The 21282-nt window shown below is 44.4% G+C and overlaps 2 protein-coding genes across 2 annotated transcripts in view; both read right to left on the minus strand.

Annotated features, from left to right (window-relative positions):
• Positions 1–6576, minus strand: part of ca4c (carbonic anhydrase IV c) — a gene marked incomplete at both ends in the record, with an annotated part of 9062 nt that extends 2486 nt beyond the window's left edge. The window contains 7 exons of the mRNA XM_080508519.1: positions 796–959; positions 1045–1111; positions 1199–1291; positions 1433–1578; positions 1694–1858; positions 3713–3760; positions 6519–6576. Coding sequence (XP_080364645.1) covers positions 796–959; positions 1045–1111; positions 1199–1291; positions 1433–1578; positions 1694–1858; positions 3713–3760; positions 6519–6576 — 741 coding nt within the window. The remainder of the gene's footprint in view (positions 1–795; positions 960–1044; positions 1112–1198; positions 1292–1432; positions 1579–1693; positions 1859–3712; positions 3761–6518) is intronic.
• A 239-nt stretch (positions 6577–6815) lies between these two features.
• LOC308139077 (aldehyde dehydrogenase family 3 member A2-like) lies at positions 6816–15973 on the minus strand. The gene is made up of 11 exons (XM_080508404.1): positions 15837–15973; positions 15001–15163; positions 14270–14501; positions 11689–11774; positions 11139–11347; positions 10164–10281; positions 9951–10092; positions 9698–9864; positions 9506–9605; positions 7740–7978; positions 6816–7472 (listed from the first exon to the last, which is right to left on the minus strand). The coding sequence occupies exons 2-11, from the start codon at positions 15160–15162 to the stop codon at positions 7458–7460; spliced, it is 1470 nt and encodes a 489-aa protein (XP_080364530.1). The 5' UTR covers position 15163; positions 15837–15973; the 3' UTR covers positions 6816–7457.
• Positions 15974–21282: the final 5309 nt, after the last annotated feature.

The raw sequence follows: 21282 nt of genomic DNA on the forward strand, positions 1-21282 counted from the left end.
TTTCCCTCACATATACTTTGAACCACAACTGAGAACAACTTTAAAGTTTAAATTTAAAAGTTATGTTTGCACTATTTTACCAGACGATGAATCTGGACCGTTTGTGGTATTTTAAACTAAATTGTGTTTGACGCCTCTGATCTGGAAGTTCATATATTACATTATAAAAGAGTGCAGTACTGTTTTTTGGGGGCGGGTCCAAAATAGTGAGTATTTTATTGTTTTAATCCATTCATTTCGCTTTCGTTTTTAATTTCATTTCGGAAAAGCTCAAAATCAATATTATGTCCTCAGTGCACAACAGATAACTAAAGATATTTCACTACACAAACAGTGAAATATCTGCAGCACAACAATATATTCAGATGGCATGTATGAAAAGGAGTGGGAAGAAGTATATTATTATTTAATCCCACCCCTTCTCTATAAATAATATTCAATATTTAATATTCAATTAATTGAAACACGTTACAAAGGTTATATTCGGATAAATTATCCGGTGAAAATATATTTGGAAATTAAATATACAATTAATGATATGTAATATAGAATAAATAGAACGAAGTTGTTTGACCATAAAGTATATAGAAATGTATTCACACACATACCTTCATGTAGAAATTTGCTCACACTCTGTATAGCATTTAAAATAAATCTCTTTTCATCTATTTCGAAAGGCTTTTAAGACGGATCTTACATGATATAAATGACACAAGCATATTTCTGATTCACAGTTTAAGCTGTGTGAAGTTCTCCAGAGGGAAACGAGAGAAAGGTTGAGCAGGCGTTTCCAACCTGCCGGCCGCTGATGGTCAGAGTCTTGTGGAACACGGTCCAGGCGACCGCCTGCTCGCAGCCCGGCGTGGTCATGGAGCCCACGTATCGGTAGTAGCTGTGGAGCTCTTGGGAGGCGGGGATAATCTCGCTGAGCCGGAAGTCCGGGATCACCGTGCTGCTGCCTGGAAGACAGGAATCCAAAGACGCACTTCAGGGATCGTTGTCCTCCGTCGACGGTGTGGGAGTCTCGTCATCAGACCCGGTTACCGTTGTTCTGCACTCGACCCAACGCCGATATTATTGGCTCCAGGTGAGGATGGTCGTCTGTCGCTTCCTGTGAGGAGGACGCAGTCGCCGTTATTCAACGCCGACCGCGGCACTAACGTGTGTGAGTGGCTGAGGAGTGAGGAGGAGGCGTCACCTCGAACAGGAAGGCCAGCAGGGCGATCCCGGCCATGTCGTGCTCGGCCTCGGCCAGAGAGCCGTACGGCTCCTTGATGTGGACGATGTGCAGCTGTGCGGCGAGAAAGGCGGCGTTACAGCATCACGACATTTAGTCTTTAATCAGTTTCCCTGCCGACTGGCTGAGTCAGATAGAAGTGTCAACACGGCACCTTTTTATTTCAATAGGAAGCAGATAGGTCGGATCTCCTACCTCCATGGGGAACCTCTCTCCGTCGATGGTGTGCTCGGACCCCGGCCTCCCATTCCCTCCCCAGTGGAAGTGAAACTGGGCGGCTCTGTAGTGACCCGGCAGGGCTCCTCCTGTTAGTCGCACCGACTGCGGCAGAGCAAAGTGAGCTGCAGAGAAGGCGTTTATTCACCGAGGCGTCCGGCTCGCGAGGTTCAGCAAAGCATTGACAAAGAAAAGCCGTCAGGAGGAGGAGGAGGAGGAGGAGGAGGTCAGAGGCGTTACCGGAGTGTCCTTTGTTTTCCACCGTGATGTTGATGGCGTTGGCGTGGCCGATGAAGTCGAACGGCGGCAGGGCGCTGTTCATGTGCACTTTGCTGGTGACGATGTTAATAGGCGACTGGCGTAAACCTCCACAGCTCGGAAACTGAGCCGCCCAGTGGTTCGGTTCTGAGAAAAGCAAGCAACATCGTCAACCCGATAACAGTCACTGACTCACCTGGTTACCTAACTACCTGCACTTTACCTCCCAGCTTCCTCAAAGCAAATTCAATCAGGTCAACTGGACTCATCCAACTGGCCTGAGTTGACCTTCACCTTTCAATTTGACCGTTGACCATTCATACAAAGACTCACAGCTTTCCCTCTTCCACATCAACATGCCTCCTCCTCACTTTCTCTCTTTACCTCCATTCTTCTCTAAATACCTCCTCACCTTCTTACACAATACCTACCTGACAAAGTTAGTGAGTAAGTAAAGTTTATTTATAAAGTGCTTTTCACAGATAAAAATCACAAAGTGCTGTACAAGAAATGGGTGCAATAAAACGGAACAGACAAGATTACATAATACAGTACAAGTGAGGGAGATATTTAGCGAGTTGACTCCCTACCTACCCACCTACCTACCTACCTACCTACCTACCCACCTACCCACCTACCCACCTACCTACCCACCTACCTACCTACCCACCTACCTACCCACCCACCTACCCACCTACCCACCTACCCACCTACCCACCTACCCACCCACCTACCCACCTACCCACCTACCCACCTACCCACCCACCTACCCACCTACCCACCTACCCACCTACCCACCTACCTACCTACCCACCTACCCACCTACCCACCTACCTACCTACCTACCTACCCACCTACCTACCCACCTACCTACCCACCTACCTACCTACCCACCTACCTACCTACCTACCCACCTACCTACCTACCCACCTACCTACCTACCCACCTACCCACCTACCTACCCACCCACCTACCTACCTACCTACACACCCACCTATCTACCTACCTACCTACCTACCCACCTACCCACCTACCCACCTACCTACTTACCTACCCACCTACCTACCTACCTACCTACCCACTTACCTACCCACCTACCCACCTACCCACCTACCCACCCACCTACCTACCCACCTACCTACCTACCTACCCACCCACCTATCTACCTACCTACCTACCTACCTACCTACCTACCTACCTACCTACCTACCTACCCACTTACCTACCTACCTACCCACCTACCCACCTACCTACCCACCTACCCACCTACCTACCTACCTACCTACCTACCTACCCACCTACCCACCTACCTACCCACCTACCTACCCACCCACCTATCTACCTACCTACCCACCTACCCACCTACCTACCTACCCACCTACCTACCTACCTACCCACCTAACTACCCACCTACCTACCCACCTACCTACCTACCTACCTACCTAACTACCTACCTACCTACCCACCTACCCACCTACCTACCTACCTACCGACCTACCGACCTACCCACCTACCCACCTACCTACCCACCTACCTACCTACCTACCTACCTACCTACCTACCTACCTACCTACCTACCCACCTACCTACCTACCTACCTACCTAACTACCTACCTACCTACCCACCTACCCACCTACCTACCTACCTACCTACCTACCTACCTACCTAACTACCTACCTACCTACCCACCTACCCACCTACCTACCTACCTACCTACCTACCTACCTACCTACCCACCTACCTACCCACCTATCCACCTACCCACCTACCTACTTACCTACCTATCTTCTCAACCAACTGTACACCTATCATAGAGGTTTACACACACACACACACACACACACGTACACACACACACACACACACACACACACACACACACACACACACACACACACACACACACACACACACACACACACACACACACACTGGAGACACTGAAGAAGGCCCTGGGCGTTGACTCCCAGTGAGGAGCTGGATTGTGGATGAGGCCTCACCTCTGCAGGTGTCATCACAGGAGGACTGGCTCTGGTAACACCACTGAGCTGCCGAGGAAGGACAGAACTTAGAAACACACACATTTACAGTACATTGTCACAAACAGGCCAGTTAATGAGTGAGCGTTAAGTTCACGCTCCATTAATCTTAATGCTTCTTTCTCCTCAGTCAGCAGCCTCGGAGGCTCGTCAGCTCACATGCTCGTGTTCTGTAGGTGAACTTTGAGAAGAGTGGGGGGGGGTAAACAACATAAATATTAATAATTAATGTGTGTGTGTGTGTGTCTTCCAGCTGCACTTAGACTTGGAAATAAGTTTTACAGGAAACACCACGAGGCCACAAGATGTGACCAAAGTGACAAATTAGACGTGTATTGAAGTAACTTGCAGTTTCTATAAAGGCTGATTTCTGCTGAGTTCTCAGTGTGACTGCCACACTCCTCATCTGTCACATCCCCATCTTCTTCATTTTTTTGACTTTTTACATGTGTAGTTTGCGTGTTCTCACTGTGCCTACGGGAGGTTTAATTCCCCCCTCCAGTCACTGGTCACCCGCCTCCACACATAGTCTATAAAAGTAGTATAAAAGATGGATTGATACGATTTTGGGATGTTAGATTACGTTATAAAATGAACATGTTGGGATCGGGATGCATGATTTCTACATGTTTGAGAAGAAATAATGACAAAAAAGAAACAAGTGCAGGTGTAATAAGTCTATTAAATAAGCAACAAGTGTATTTAAACACACATTTTTAGATGAAAATGCATTGTTCGCTGAATAGAGAGGAATTCAAATTATATTGTTGCTCACTGTTGATTTGCAAACAAATTTTGACAATCCATCAAATGGCGTTTGCATCAATCCACTTGTGAAAACCCCTCATCCTCTCCTGGTGATTGTGTTTCTGTCCGCGTGAGACGGAGGGATGAAGATTGCCTGTAATCCCTCAGACAGGCCCGTAGTGTTGTTGTGCAGGGCGGCTGGCGATTACACTGATTGCCTTCACTCCGCCCGGCCCCGACATCCAACAGGAGCTGATGAAGTTATGTCCAGCATTGTCCCGCCCATGTGAATGAGCCTCCGGCGTGAGACTCTGCGGTGGGAATGAAAGCGGCCTCACGGGGCCATTAAGCTAAACTAGGGACACGGATTAACCTCCCACAATGCCGCTCTTTGAGAGAGGACAGCAGTTCTCACCGGCTGAGAACAATGCACAGGTGGAGGCCGCTTTTCCTCCACCTGGCTCACACACCTGCAGTCCAAAGTCCAACCATAAACACACCACACTTCGCCTTTTTTTTCTTTTTGGTTTTCTGCTCACTCTGCCTCACTGGAGGTTAATGATGAATCAGAAGCCAACAGAAATTTGCATAAAACACAACATTCATGTCCACTCCCAACGACTGGAGCCTTTAAAGAAGCACAAAGTGCATTTTGAGAAACAAACAAACAAACACACTTTTTTCACCTAATTTAATTCTCTTTTTACAGTCCAGAGATATTTCAAAGTTACCATGGTGGGCATTCTCATCAGTCTACCGTCACATATTTCTGTAAATGGTATTTCTGAATCTGTTTGCATAAGCTTTTTTGTAAGGAAAACAACTTTTAACTTTTTTACATGTCGATTTTCACATTCAAAAAATAAATAAATTACATTTTCTGCTTTTAAAATTTTTAGAAGTGACAGTTTTTTTAATAAACTATATATATATATATATATATATTTTTTTTTTTTTACACTGTTGCTTAAGAAAAAATAGACACATGATGCATGTCAGTGCATGATGTATAGAGATGTATATTATTGACCAAAAGTGAGACCAAACAATAATGTAATAACATGTGATGATTTTAGCACTTTTAAATATAATAAAGCCAATGATGTAATAAATTGTCAATAGTGTAGTAGGATATTTAAGTAGCTTTAAAAAAAAGGTTTTGTGTATCATCTGCTGTCTGTATTAATTAATACATAAATAAGGCAGCATTACAGGAAAACAAAAACATCTTTGCAGGTTTTGGGCAGGTTCATTAATTATGGAAATATACCGTATGGCTATAGAGATAGATAGATAGATAGATAGATAGATAGATAGATAGATAGATAGATAGATAGATAGAATGACGATAATTTCTAAAACAAAAAAGCTTCAAATAGAGAGGAAACATACAAAACTGCATTAATCTGGAAAAACAGGTGAAAACAGGTGAAATCTGATGTCAAACAGCTGAACCTGTAATGAAATGATCACCATTCTAAATCATAATTGAAACTTCATAAATACAACATAGTTTTTGTATGTGTATCAAAAGTTTATATGAGTGTCTATATTTCAAACATTCCAAGCCTCATTTTATAGGTTTGACATGTTTTGCAGCGCCACTTAAATTTGATTTGGTGGAAAGAGATGGAAATGTCTCTTTTGGTCGTGAAGGTTGTCGACATCTGAAGTCGATGGAAAGATTCCAAAACAACTTCCAACACAGTTGCATGAAAGAAAAGACCAGTCGAACCAGCAAACATATTGGAACAACGGAAATCCTCTCACTCCACGTCCTTTTTTTTCCACCCCAGTTTAGTATTCATAGAAAAATTACAAATCTTTTCAATGATGAAGTTAAACAGAGTCACAAATAACTAAACAATAATTCAACTTTCCTGGATTATTGTTATTCCTTTTGCAGAAAAAGAATATTTCAATCTGTTCTCAGTCTGTTAGTCTTTATTTTCTACCTTCAGCTGCATACAAGTTTGAATATTGGTGTGTGTGTGTGTTAGTGTGTGTGTGTGTGTCATACCTGTGCACTGAGAGAGGAGGTAAAACGGAGTCAGGAGGTAGAGGAGGAAGAAACTCATGATCCAGGTCGGCACGGAGACGACAGACGCTCCTCAGAGACTGAAATCCAGCCGCCTTCACACACACACACCGACGCCGAGCAGCATTTGAAGGAGGGAGGGAGAGGAGGGGTGTGTGTGTGTGTGTGTGTGTGTGTCAGTGTTGACGGTTAAAGTATTAGATTGATACTATACACTAGACTACAGTATGTTTATATTACTATAAACAAAATCAAACCACACACAGAGGAATGTTAGAATATATTTAATATAGAAATACAAGTGTATTAATTCACTTGATAATTACATGCCCATGAAGATTTAACAGTTCGATAAAGAAAACATGTAGAATTTGGACTCATTCAACAACAACAACAACAACAAAAACGGGTTTAAAAAGATTTCTAGCGTTTTGAGAAATCGCCTTCATACGATGCGGTCTGAACTCGACTCACAAATTGAAAAAACTTGGACCAAAACAGGCTGAAATGTCAGAAAAGACAGAAAAACAAACTTGTTTGTGCGGGAATAAAAGAAAAAAAAAAAAAAACCTTCAATATGAACTTCAAGTTGAAGTTTAGAGTTGAAATGAACGGGAACTGACTTCACCTGAAAACATGAACATTCACTGCTGCTTCAATGCTACAAACACAGTGAAACATGTCACTTCATAAACACTCATTGTGCGTTACATAAAAACCTTTCTCATTCGTGGGAGAAGTGAAACGTTAAAAGGACTCAATGGAAATGTAAAAGCGCCACGTGTGTGTTTGTCACCTTCATGAGATGAAACTTTCCCTCAAGCTATGATTGAAAAGGATTTTTAAGGCAACATCTGAATTATTAAAGTGAAACTACTGGAGGCTTATTTGATTCATGTGCCACCGATGAGCCGGACGCCGTCACTGCCAGAACCTCTGGAAAAGGAAGCAGACGAGGGGGGAGTTAAGAGGCTTTTCTCCCTTCACATCTGGATGCTTTTCGTTGACTTTGTGCATCGTTAACGGTGGAGAAATCAAGTAATACCACAACTGTGCTTTAGGTGGCAGTAATGAGTCAATGGAATAAATTAATTGGAAAAAAATATTGTTTAAAAAAAATAAGGGGGGGGGGTTGCATTGAAGTAGATGGAAAAGTGTGTTACACTAAAAAAAACAAAACGAAATAGTGGTATTTTCACTCACCTGAAGCGCCACGGCCGCCACCACGGCGAGCACGGCCAGCAGCGCCATGCGGCCCAGCCAGCCCAGGTCCACGTTCTTCAGGATGAAGAAGCGCGCCCAGCCCAGCTTCTTGAGGGTGTGCGGCGGGTAGCGCATGCTGTTCACGCCCTCCATCTTCAGCTGCTTGATGAGGCAGCTGCGGTGGTGGCTCAGCTGGTCGAAGGTGAACTTGCCGTGGTAGCAGCCCATCCCGCTGTGTCCTGTGCCAAGAGCGGGGGTGAGTTTGAGGAAAAAGCAAGGACTGGACACACACACACACACACACGCGCACGGAGTGAGGGATGGGACGCCTCGCTGCGTGAAACCACAGAGTGATGGGTGGATAGTGTTGCAGCCTCGTGTTTAAAAGAGGAATCAATCAAAACTCACTTCCTTACATTTCATTGAACATTGCAGCTTGGACAGAATTTACTCATTTATGTCTTTTAACTGAAATCCTGTCTGATCTGACTGGAACGTTTTTCACAGTTCTATGTGACACACAGCACACTATTCCTGAATTTCCCACACGTTCTGACGTGCTTTTTTTTTTTACGTGCTCCCATTTTCACCAAAATCCCATCTCCATCCGCTTTGACTGGCGAATTTTGCAGGAGAGGGTTTGCCGAATTTGTTTCCCGCTTTTTTTTTTTTAATGTAAGTTTAACTTTCAGAGACACAAGGAATTATTTTATTCGTTTAGAAAATTTCTTCAAAGATTTTTGGAGACAGTGTCTGAATAAAGTGTTTTTTCGACAATATGACTGTAGTCGCACACTAGAGGGCGCCATTACATTTCTTGCTTGACCTAAAATAGCCTGTCTTCTCCACCCAGGTGTCTCAAACTCGATTCACCAGGGGGCCGCTGGAGGCAGAGTCTGGGGGAGGCTGGGTGTTCACAAGCAAAGTTGTATATAAAAAAAATTAATAAATCCCCCAACGTCATTATTAACAGTTTTCATGATTTCTTCTGAACATGGATCGAACGTCGAATGCAGATCATGAACGGTTCTTCTTAACGTGGTTCCTCTCGCCTACTCCTTCCTGCCAGAGACTTGTCAGCACTTCTCCTCACATATCTGAGCCACAGTCTTTGAGAGAGGAAACCGTTCAAAGCCTCAAAATGTCACCAAACATTAGCCGTGATGGGAGTTAATTCACTCCAGATACTGTAACTTCCTTTATACCAGTTACAAGCAGCACAGGCTTCATTTTTGACACTTAAAAACAACACGAACACAACACAGTCATTACCAACGCTACAAAGAGAAACTCCCATGATGCATTGCAGCAATCAGCTCCGTGATCTCTACAAAAGCATTATGGGATTTTCTGTTAGTCGTGCTTTAGATGTCATTATATTAGGTTTGTATTGTTAGTAATGGTTGTGTTGTGTTTGTGTTACTCACTTCACGTAGCTCCTTAGTTCAGCTCGTTTAGATTGGTGTATCAAAATAAAAGATTCTGCTATGTACAGCAGGTGTAAAGCTAAATTGTTCGTGTGCTTTTACAATATCTCACTGCAGAACCTCTGTGTCTGAAGCCTTGGTGACAAGTGACGTCAACATCATTAACATCGGGCAACTGCTTTTACCATCATTAGGGAGGGCCTTTCTGATATTATACTTATATATCCAGGTGGGGGCCATGGGGGGGCCAGGAGTTACAGGCCCCCGTCATTCACCCTCTGGCGTGTGAGTAATGAGTAAACGAAGCTCGAGCTCCGTCCTCCGGTCCCTGTCACTCACCCACTCCTCCAAACGGCAGAGAGCTGACGGAATAGTGAACCAGGCAGTCGTTGGCCAGCAGTCCTCCGCTGGACGTCTCGTCCCGCATTTTCTTGATCACCTGTGAAAGAGCGAAGAGAGAGAGAGAGAGAGGACGATCAGGCCGGGTCCGGATCGGCGCTCCCTCTGCTCAAACAGCCGCGGATCCCCTACCTTGTCGTCTTGCGAGAAGACGTAGAGCGCCAGAGGCTTCTCCCTCTTGTTGATGAACTTGATGGCTTCGTCGACGCCGCCGATGGAGATGATGGGGAGCAGCGGCCCGAAGATCTCCTCCTGCATCACCTTTGCTTCCGGCTTCACGTCTCGCAGGACCGTGGGCGCTGAACACGACACAGCTCGTCAACCGACGGCCGTTGCTGGGCATCACACGACCTCGAGTTCGCCGGCGGGAAATGAAAGGGCTTACCGATGTAGCAGTCGGACTCGTCGTGGTCTCCCCCCGCCGCCACGCTGCTGTCCTCCATCAGCGCCAGGATCCTCTTGAAGTGGCGCTGGTTGATGATGCGTCCGTAGTCGGGGCAGCTCTTTGGGTTCTCTGTGTAAAACTCCTACGGGAACAGGTGGCGGGTGAACCCAGGAACAGGTGGAGGCAATAACACAAAGACGTCCGGGCCGGTACCTTGACGGCGTTCTGGACCTCAGCGATGACGCGGTCCTGGATGCCGGACTCACACAGGACGTAGTCCGGGGCGATGCACGTCTGGCCACAGTTGGTGTATTTTCCCCAGGCGACACGCCTACAACGGTAGAGTCAACATGAGGGACGGCAAACCAGGCGCGTCGAGCACGTCTCAGTCCCTGTCCACACGACGGCGCCGTTTCGTCTTTTGTCCGATCGACCGCACGGCGCCGCGCTTTAGGGGAGCCTGAGAACTGGTTGTTTTGGAAAGAGGCTCCACCAGATGCTGGATTTCTCAAATATGAGAATTTTTGCGTGCGCTCTATTTCGCTCGAGTTACAGCGCCACCTATGAGCCTGGCATATGTACTACATCCGTGTTTTTCGTGTGGACGGGAAGCTTTCAAAGGTAGTTTTGTCCGGTGTGGGCGGGGCCTGAGGTCAGGGGCCACATACAGACCAAGTCCACCTGGAGTGAGGCGGACCGGTGAAATAGTGCGGTAATAACCTTTGTATTTAAACTTTGATGTTTCTCTTTGTTGTGGCGCAGGGAACACGTGATGAAAGATCAACATTGTCACAAAAATAAACAATGACTTTAGAAAATGACTGCAATTCCAGCATAAAGGCAATTTTAATGAAAGCTTCTGGTGCAGAATACAGTGAAATGTCTCCTAATGCTGCTGTACTCTGGGTGTTTTTACAAACTAACCCTGAGCTAGTTTGTTAGCCTTCATGGAAGCATCACCGCCACCTTGGTTCACGACTGAGTTTTGTGTCCACTACTAATAGAAATGAGTAAAAAAAGAAACACTGAGGTGGACGTCGCTGGAGAAACAGTAAAACCTTTTAGTGCCGTGGAGGAAATGAACTTGAATCGAGTTCCTCGGTTAAATTGAAAGTTTATAACTTCTTTGTTGCCACGGCGACAGACGCAGCGGGCCAACCTTACAGCGGGACGGCGGCGACCTCTGACCTGCAGGCGATGGTGATGTCGCAGTTCTTGTCGATGTAGCAGGGACTCTTGCCGCCCAGCTCCAGGGTGACGGGCGTCAGGTGTTTCGCCGCCGCCTCCATGATGACCTTGCCCACCGGGCTGCTGCCGGTGTAGAAGATGTGGTCGAACCTCTGCCGCAGCAGCTCCTGGGTCTCCGCCACGCCTCCCGTCACCACCGGGTAAAGCTCCTGAAACGCAGGGACGACCGGCGGCTCAAAGTCCAACAAGCACAAGGACGGCTCAACTGTTAACTTTGTCATATCTCATGAATGTTTCAGTAGCTGTAGATAAAAACTTAATAAAAAAAAAAAACCATTTTGTATGTATCAGTTTTATAGTGTTTGTTACATTTGAGTTTCTTGTTGGAGATAAATTCAATGTGATTTCTGCTTCTGCTCATAAACAGGTGACGGGATTTAAAACTTATTGACTCTGGATTGGCACGAGTTTTGTGAAGTTTTTAAATGCCAGGTATAGACTGTACGGGTGTTTCACTGGTTTTGATTCTGATTTCCTGTGCGTGACTCACTTTGTCGATATAAAGCGGCAGCAGCTCCTCCATCACTCTGGCCGTGTGAGCAGAGACCTCGGAGGGCTTGATCACCGCCGCGTTGCCTGGGCGACCAATCAGAAAGAAACAGTCACCAACACATAGTGATTATGTGATAAAGTGTCATAAATAAAGTCTGAAGTGAATGAAAAATAATAAGCGAGGGTTGTTGTTTTTTTGTTTGTTTGTTTTTTCTTATCAAGACATGAACACTGCATCAAAATTTGATGTGATCTTCTTTCAGTGTGCGACACCACAAGTCTGTCAAGGAACAGTAAGATACACAGGACTCAGATATCAAACTTTAGAAATACGTTTGGCATCTTTGTGGTTTTGATCATCGCCACTAAGGTTGTGCCGGCTGGTGACCCGCGGGACTACGGAAGAGCACTTTTAAACTCAGAATTCTGAGTTTAAAGTCAGAATTCTGAGACAAAAAGTCAGAACTCAGGGTTTTTTTCCACAGTGGCCCTAATCCTCTTCCGTACGGGACATCTGAAGTGAAAGTAAGAAAAATTATAACAAAACAGGAGCTTTAGTCAAATCCCCGAGAGCCTCCGTGAGCTGCAGTGACATTTATTCACATTTATTACAAATGTATACATAAAAAAATCTTTTGCTGTTTGTTTGAAACTATTTTTTAAGTAAAACATTTCGGATGAGGAATTCCTCCTCAACAATACACTCACACAACAACTAATTTCACTGATTGCTGCTTTTTGTTCAGGTTTTTTTTCCCGAGGATAAACGCAACATGAAATATGTTTACGGAGGCAGCAGAGGGAAAGTTCAATAAAAGAACTATCTATGAACACAGTTCAGATTCCAGTGAGTCACACGCCTGCTCTCCGATCGTCACCTTTATCTCACTTTACTGCTCAATGCATTTATACACTGATTGATGCCAACATTGTTTTAACTGTTTCCACAAACTGTAATCCCTTTATACACACTTCTTATATCCAGTTCTTTCCAACATCCTTTAACAATCGATTAATAATTAATAAAATCCACTGCAGATGATTGGGTTTTTTTCCCCCAACAAAAAAAAACCTTTAAAATCGTCAGATTGATGGTGATGCTCGTCGCCTTTCACCTGAACTTGTTTATTTTTCTATATCTGCTAGAAGGCCAGAAGGACTTCTGACCTGCTGTTGCGCAACATCTGATATTGTTGGTGGAGCAAAGAGCGAAGTCTGAAGGCTCTTAGATTGTGCAGGAAGTTAATGAAAACATTTAAGTAGTTTTTTTTTTTTTAAGTAGTTTTTATTTTTATTTTTTATTATTAAATGTTGTCAGATTGAGCAGTAAAGCAGAGATTATCAGTGATGCTGCCGTGGAAGCTTGTAATCTCGCTTTTAGTCTCAACGCCGTGCTTGTCAGGGCGAGTTTGTAAAAACCCCCATAATGCAACAGTTATAGAGACGTTTAGACATTTGACTGCATTTTGTTATTTGTTGTTGTGTTATTCGGGAGCAGGAGAGCTGACCGCTGCATCACAAAGCAATCAGACACTCCTACAGACGCTCATGAGGGGCCATTTATTTCGGAGGAGCTTTAAACCCGGTAGATGAATTAATCATGAGCTCAAAGCTGAATGACGTCACACAGAGAGAGCGGCCGCAAGCCCATAAACATGCAAAGCAAACAACAATAGAAGACAAAACAAACCCTAAACCAGAGCTGAGCACCAAGAGGCTGAACGACGAGGAGCCCCACCGGCCCGGATCTTCTAAGTCAAATTCAATTTAGCGTTCATGACGTGATTATTGCTTTATTACATTTAAATGGTCTTTCTTTTTTTTTTTTCCCTTGTTATCTTATCTTATGTTATGACATCAGCCTCAAATCAACTATCCCCACAAACATTTGTTTATACTGTGACTCCAACTGTTAATCTTCAAATCTCTGCTCACATTAGTGCAGCGCAGAGTCCACAGAGTGACCTTTGACCCACTGATCTGAAGCGAGGGAGCGGGCCGACGTGGAGGCCAAAAGAGGAAGTGAAGGAAGCGACGATCACATGACAAAGCAGCCCATTAGTCTGAATAACTGATTATACAGAATGGTGGAGCCAGGATGATGCGTCACGCTGCAAACTGCCGATTCACGCGACTCAAGATACAAATGTGTTCTTCTTAAAAACACAAATAAGCTGATTCGGCTGTTCCGTGATCAAATCTCAGCTCCTTTGAGGAGCATAGAAATACCAAACTGTGATGACGGATTAAAAAAAACTGGATACAAAATTCACAATACTTACAATCTTCTACGGGCCGACTGGTTAGTTTCCTTATGTCTCATTATAAAAAAAAGTCACATTTTAGATGTGAATGGATTTCACTTATAAAGCAGATGTGAAATGCTTTGAATGATCTCATTGAGGATTCAGCTTCACTCATGAGGCACTGCGACTGAAGTAATAAACCTCAAGTTTTCTTTCAGGATTTTACTCTATTTCAAGACATTAGGTGCAAAGTGGTACCTGATACTACATCACAACACCTCTATGAACGTGTTCTTCACTCCACCAGTTGGTTTGAGCGGCGTGTTGCTGTACCGGCAGCGATGGCTCCGATGAGCGGCTGTATGGTGACGGCCCAGGGGTAGTTCCAGGCCCCGATGACCAGCACCACGCCCAGCGGCTCCGGGTGGATGTACACGGTGTCGGAGATGGTCAGCAGGTTCTTCTCCACGGCCCGCGGGGCGGCCCACTCCTTCAGCTTGCTGATGGCCATGTTGAGTTCCCCCTCCAGACCCAGGATCTCGTAAAGCTGCGTGCTCACGTCGCTCTGAGGACGGCGGCCATGTTAGTCCTGCTATCTCTCTCTCTCTCTCTCTCTCTCTCTATCTATCCATTCATCCATCCACATTTGACTAATTCAAACAAAAAGAGCTTTAAACTCACAGAACAGAAACAGTAGTTAACTGTTTACCAACTATTACACAACACAACATAAAGACACACAAATGTTTCTTCATTATTACAGTAACTGTATTATTTTGAAATGTTATTTATATATTCACTAATATACTGTTGTTACCATTCTATTTACAACAGTTTTTTTACTTCTTTTTGTTCAATTCTTGACAGAAATTATTATTATTTATTCATTCTATTAAAGTTCCTCCTTTAATATTTTGGCTGTTTAATATTTCTTGGGGTTTAACTGTAATGATCAATTTAGCTTCTTTGATGAAACAATATTTTAGACTTTGATCAAACCTGGTCACAAAGCACTTTCGAACCGGAGACACGTGATGGCGTCACGTCGTTTCCCCTGGACTCACCTTGTTCAGGTCTTTCTTCATGGCCTCTGCGATCTCCGTCTGCCTCTCGGAGAACAGCCTCTGCATGTTCTTCAGCTGGCGGATTCGGTGCTCCAGACACTTGGACCGGCCCGTCTCGAAGGCCCTCCTGGCCCGAGCCACTGCCTCCTGACCCCGAGACATCCTGCACGGGCGGCGGGGAGCAGAACAACCGTTAGAGACGGTTGAATCACCACAAACAAGCTTCATGTTGCTGTTTGCTTTACCTCAACAACACTTTGACACCACTTCCACTACAATGTTATGTCAGTTATTATCACTGACCAGAGTTACCTGATAAAAGGTTTCTATCTGTTCATCTCGTGACCTCGAGGCTTCTGATACAACATGAAGGAAATGATAGAACCTCTACGTACCATAAACTTTGAGTTGTTTTGACCTACCAACTTTATTAAATGTGACTTTTAATTTTTTTTTTTAAATCCCACTTCTGTTGACAATGCACACACACACATAGTTTACACTCAAACGTCTCGGTCCTCTGACTGAGGCGGCTCGTTTCTGCATGTGCGTCTTTGTGTTGTGGTTTTGTGCGCAAAGCTCTGCGTTAAAGGCGCAGAGGAGTTCAAGTGCGATGACTCAACATCCGGAATCCCTCCAAGAATAGCGGATCTGTATTACATAACACCACCGTAGTAGTTCGTATTCTGACACGTAATCAGCCTGATCGGGTCGGTCTGGATGTTATTTTTCGGTTTGATTACGGGGTTTTTCTCGGTGGCGCGACGCGGAGCGCGTTTCTCTCGTGACGTCACGGAGCGCAAAAACTAAACACCCGCATTATTCTTCCGTCCTACCTTTATGATTTCAGATGTTTTTTAAATGTCCCCGGATCTTCCTCCTTCTCGGTGGCGAGAGAACAGCGGAGCAGAGGAGCAGCGAAGTCGATGACAGGGGGAGAGCCGGGCCTCCTTCACCCCCCGTTAGGTCACTCCCACACGGAGAGGGGGGGAGTGAACGCTCCGCCCCGGGCCGGAGGGGCTCCAGAGACCGCCCCGCCAACCACAAACACACACACTAAAACACACACTCACACACACACACACACACACACTAAAGCACACATTTTGTACAGCAGGTGGTCTGTCGATACATCGGCTGTTTTATTGTAGGAGTGTGAGAATAAATTAAAAAAAAAGAACAAAACAAAACAAAAAAAAACACAAGTACATGTTGTATACAAATTCCCTATATAAAAAAAAAAAATCAAAGAAAATAATGAGAAAGAGAGATAGACGAGTGGATGCCCCTGTGGGATTTTTAAATTATAATTTTCTTTATCAGCTTGTACATCATTACATGTATTTATTATAATTTAAGCGTGTAACTGTGGAAAAAAAGCTCCAGTGAATCCACTAGAAAGTTGACCCGAACCTGCGGGCATGATGGAACGGACACAATTCTATTTGATTTTTTTTTTTTTTAGAAAATGTTCTGCCTGTACAGTAATACAACGAATTGTGTGATTTAAGTGTGTAATTGTGAAAAATGATCAATGTCAGTGATCACCTTAATATAAGCCACAGACAGTACAGTGTCGAGTTAAAAAACTCACCATATTTACAAAGAAAAGCTAAAATTGTCCATAAGAACAGTTCTAACGTTCTAACAGAGCAGGAATTTCACTGTGGGATTGCAGGTTTTTTTGGGGGGGGGTTAAGAAAAAGTTTTAAACCTTGCTTCCCTCGACTGGAGGGAAAGAGGGAGAGGGAGCGGGAGAGAGAGAGAGGGGGAGAGAGAGAGCGAGAGAGAGAGAGGGAGAGAGAGGGAGGGAGAGAGAAAGAGAGAGAGAGAGAGAGAGAGAGAGGGGGGGGAGAGGGAGAGGGACAGAGAGAGGGAGAGGGAGAGGGAGAGAGAGAGGGAGAGAGAGAGGGAGAGAGAGGGAGGGGAGAGAGAGAGAGAGAGAGAGGGAGAGAGAGGAGGAGAGGACAAGTGAATTACTACAAAAATAAACAATCACTGAGGGTTTTATGTCTGTTGATAAAGTATTTGCTGACTGATTCTGACAGATTTTCCTCTGAGGACGATTGGTCAGCCGCAGAGGGCAGAGTTACGTGATGCACCTGAACGCATCACCCGTGTATCGTCGGTACTGTGTGTTCCATAAAAATTCATAAATTAGCGTCATTGTTTCAACCGCCGGGTTCAAAGTGTGTGCAAAAAATAGCGGCTGATAAGCTATTGATAGCTTAAAATTATGCAGAAATCCCCACTGTTGTAGAAGTGAGACAATAACAAATAGACTGTAAAGTGATTGTGCGATTTCTTCCAGCATTCACACAATTCTGTGTAAATGGGTGTAAAGAGCCTGAAAAGAAGGCGGCAAGTTTCATTGTGGCTGGGGGCGTGGCTTAATTTGTATTTGACACGACAATGTGGTGGCTCATTTTGCATATGACATCACAAAGGGTGTCCCAGCCTCCTGCAGTGCTGCTCAGTCCCACGCTCCACAGGGAAGTGCGGTTTAGAATTTGAATATTTACCTGGAAATACAATATATGATGAGTATGTGAGGTTAATGGAAGCTGGTCTCGTCAGCGTTCGGGTCAGCCAGTTGATCGTCTCTCGCTTTTTGCTCCCCTGCAGGAAACAACCCGGGACCTCATGGACCCTTTTATTTGAACTTGTCAGAATATTGAAAAAGATTCTTCAAACAGACAATCTGACCGCGAAGCTGCAGAATAGTAAAGTGTTGATGCAACACGACGTGTCGGCCTTTTCTGTGACAAATGTCTGGTATCATAGAGGGTATCAGTAACAGAAGTATCAAAGATCACATGATACAGTTCGGTTTAACTGAGGAACATTAAAAAGGATAATAGATAATGGACTCAGGTTACATGTTATATATTAGTACTGAGACCTTCTCTGCGACACTTAGATTTTACTCATTCGCAGTGCTTTATAATACCGTTTATTCAAAATGTGTTTTCATTATACACACAAATTTGCAATACTCAACATAAAGAAAGATAAAAATGTGATATTCCAGTGCGGTAAATCAAAAATAATGACAGAATATTTATTATGTATACATATGTATTCAGACTGTGGATGAATCCTTCTTTTACAGGAGGCCAGCGGTCACACCGCAGCTTTAAATCTCATCACCGTGTGACATAAAGATCCAGTCTGCCGATCCTGGGAGTCCTGGGTTCCTCCCTCAGGAGTTCCCACTCTGTCCTCGGATGGTTTATTCCTGGAGTGGTGCAAAAGCAGAGCGGAGTTCATATCACACAACGGAGGCCTCGCCAGGAAAGCGTCACAATGGCAACAGCACAAACAAGTGCGTTGCGTTTCATCGGGGAGGAGCCGGCGGCCAAAGAATCCAGGACGTCCTGGGCCTCTGCTTTGTCCTGCCTCGTCTCTGTGCACTTTACCCCCACTCAACCGCCTAACAGTGAACCACACAGGCCAAACAAGCTAAAACGCTGCCTGACGTTAGGATTCCTCTCTCTCTCTCTCTTCTCCTTCCTCTCTGAGCAGTGAATCACCCCTCCTGGTTTCACCCTTTCATCCGGGGCCGAGCTGGAATCACACTCAGCCCCGACATGTCAGGCCACGAGCAGGGAGAGGAGTGCCTCCACCTCGGCCTGCAGCTCTCTCTCGCCCTCTCTCTCTCTCTCTCTCTCTCTCTCTCTCTCTGGCTGACAGGAAATGTGGACTGATGGTTTCCACATCAAACAGGAGGCCGAGCGGCTGGTTGTGTATTGCGGAGGCCGGGGCGATGGCGAGGTGGCGGCAGAGCGTCATTCACACGGCGGTGTGGAGCAGAGGAGTGTGGACACGCGGCCTCTATGTGCACACCTGAGCTGCTGAGGGACAAAGTGAGGTGGTCACACACAGCTTGTGTATTGTGGCTTTTGTTTATTTATTTATTTTTATTTTAAGGGAGAGAAACACAATATGAGCTGCAGCCAAAGAGATGAATGTGTGTTTGGCCTTAAAAGTCTCTCTCTTTTTTTTTTTTACTGGAGTTTAATCTTCTTTCGTGTCACGTTTCTGTCTCTTCTTGACCATTCTGTCTGCCCTTGAAGGGGTTTTCCATTTCAAACAGTTAGAACTGTTAATAAAACAGTCGATTGATCCCGTCACTGCTCTTGATCGCAGGTTTTCTGAAGTTTCATTGGAAGCATAAACATACTTCTTCCACCAGATCCATCCTGCATGCCCAGGGTGTCAAACATAAGGCCCGGGGGCCAAAATCAGCTGATGTCAATGTCAATTTCAATGAGTAAATGTTTGGTTTTGTGAAAATACTGACATTTTCATCAGGCATACTCTGCCCCACAACAATAATCTCTCAAGATGAAGCTGAGCTGCATGTGGCCCCAGAACCAGAATGTATTTGACACCCCTGGTTCTGTATGGTTCATGTGAAGCAAAACATCTGACCGCACTTTCAATGCACACCAACTGTAGTTAATAATATAAATGGGTGCGTATTTATAATTCGTGTCTTCACTCTTTCACTCTCCCTCAGTTTGTGATGGATGAGGAAGTTTAGATTGTTGACGAGCACGATATTTGATTAGGAGGTTTTATGTACTTTATAAATGACGTTTTTTTTACACAACACAAACTTCAAAGTGGTGTATCTCGAAAAAAACACAAGATATATTGAGACTTTCTATGTCTATTCAAGACCTTGCAGGGAGAAATGTACCACTTTGTTAATTAAGGATGTAATTCTTTGTTACATTGCACATATGAACCTGAATGTATTGATTGGCTGAAAAAGGACATTTTTACATATACTGATGCTTAAAAAAAGCATAATTTTACTTTCCCCCCCCCAGTTTTATCAACACCTATCACCCAAATACTACTTTAGCAATCTTTTTCTTGCATAACTGAGTTTTGTTGTTCTTATTTTCAACAAACTTTGAGCTGCATGTTCAATATCTTTCTCCGATATTATTGTTCTATAAAAGCAGACTTTTTTAATCACTTGGACTGCAATAAATCTCTCTATAATCCACCACAACTCATATATTTTAATTATAATTTGCAAAGTTTTCCTGTTTCAGAATACTTTTTTTTAAATGAAATTAACATTTTATTCATGTTATTGAAAGTTATTCTTGTGAGGAATACTTTACACATTTCCATTGTTATTGACCTGCATACGTCTTGTACTTGGTTCATTTTTTTGTCTCGTCACATTATATTACTGTTCTGTTGACTTTCTCCCTGTTCATTTTTGGATTTCTTTTCTTACTGGATTGTTTTATTTTTTTTATTTTACTTATGCTATTTTTTGTGCTCTTTTTGCTCTTGTTTAGATATTTACATTTGTTTACATATTTTATTTTAATTCTTTCATTTTATAATTTCTGCACCTTTTTACCTTGAGCTGTTGGAAGTTTGTGTTTCCCCCTGGGGAGGAATACATTCTATTCTAGTCTATTCTATTCTAACGTTTCATCAGTGTGTTGTTTTCTTATGCTAAACGCCTTGACTGTGACTCAAAAGTCCTTATAAATGCAAATCTCGTCGCTCTTTCTGACTTTGAACATAATTAATCTCAGTCTGCCATCTGCTGGATGCTTGTGTTCTCAAAGTTTCCTCTCCTTTCACACAAATGAACTGTGCGGACGCTTATAATGAACAATGCGCACTTTGCTCCAACATTTTGTGTTTTTTTCTGTGACGCAGGCATTGACATGTTTTGATTGCGAGAAGTCACATGCGACCTGCTTTCCATCTGAAAGTTTGACGTGTTTCTGAGGGATTCGAGCCAATCGGGAGTCTTGACACTCGCCTGGGAACCGGCTGCGCACTGGACGCTGCGTTTTTTTTTTGTTTTTTTTTTAGATGTCTGCACCGCTTGGAAACGCGAGCGACAGAGAGAAAAGTCGCCGGCCTCGTCACCTCCACACATTGCCCTCACACTCCCAAACACCTCAATACACGTCCACGTTTCTTCACAGGCGCGCCGGGAGGAGGCGGCCGGAGGATGTGCCGCAGACCCCGGGACGCACAAACCACCACACACACAGGTACAAATAATGCACTTGGAGTGATACGAGTGAGCCAAAACACCGGATGCAGAGAGAATCAAGATGTCTCATCGAACAGACATTCAAAATTAAACGCGATGCCACACGATGCTGGAGTTTCGGAGGGTTTTTTTCTCCACAAGCTGCGCGTGGCTCCAAAATGTTTCCAGCGGCTGACACGAGTCCTGTCTAGTCTCAAGTTGCACGTTGACGGGTTCGACATGATCAAACAGACACCAGC

The sequence above is a fragment of the Blennius ocellaris genome (genome assembly GCF_963422515.1).
Source record: "Blennius ocellaris genome assembly, chromosome: 14".
NCBI lineage: Eukaryota > Metazoa > Chordata > Actinopteri > Blenniiformes > Blenniidae > Blennius > Blennius ocellaris.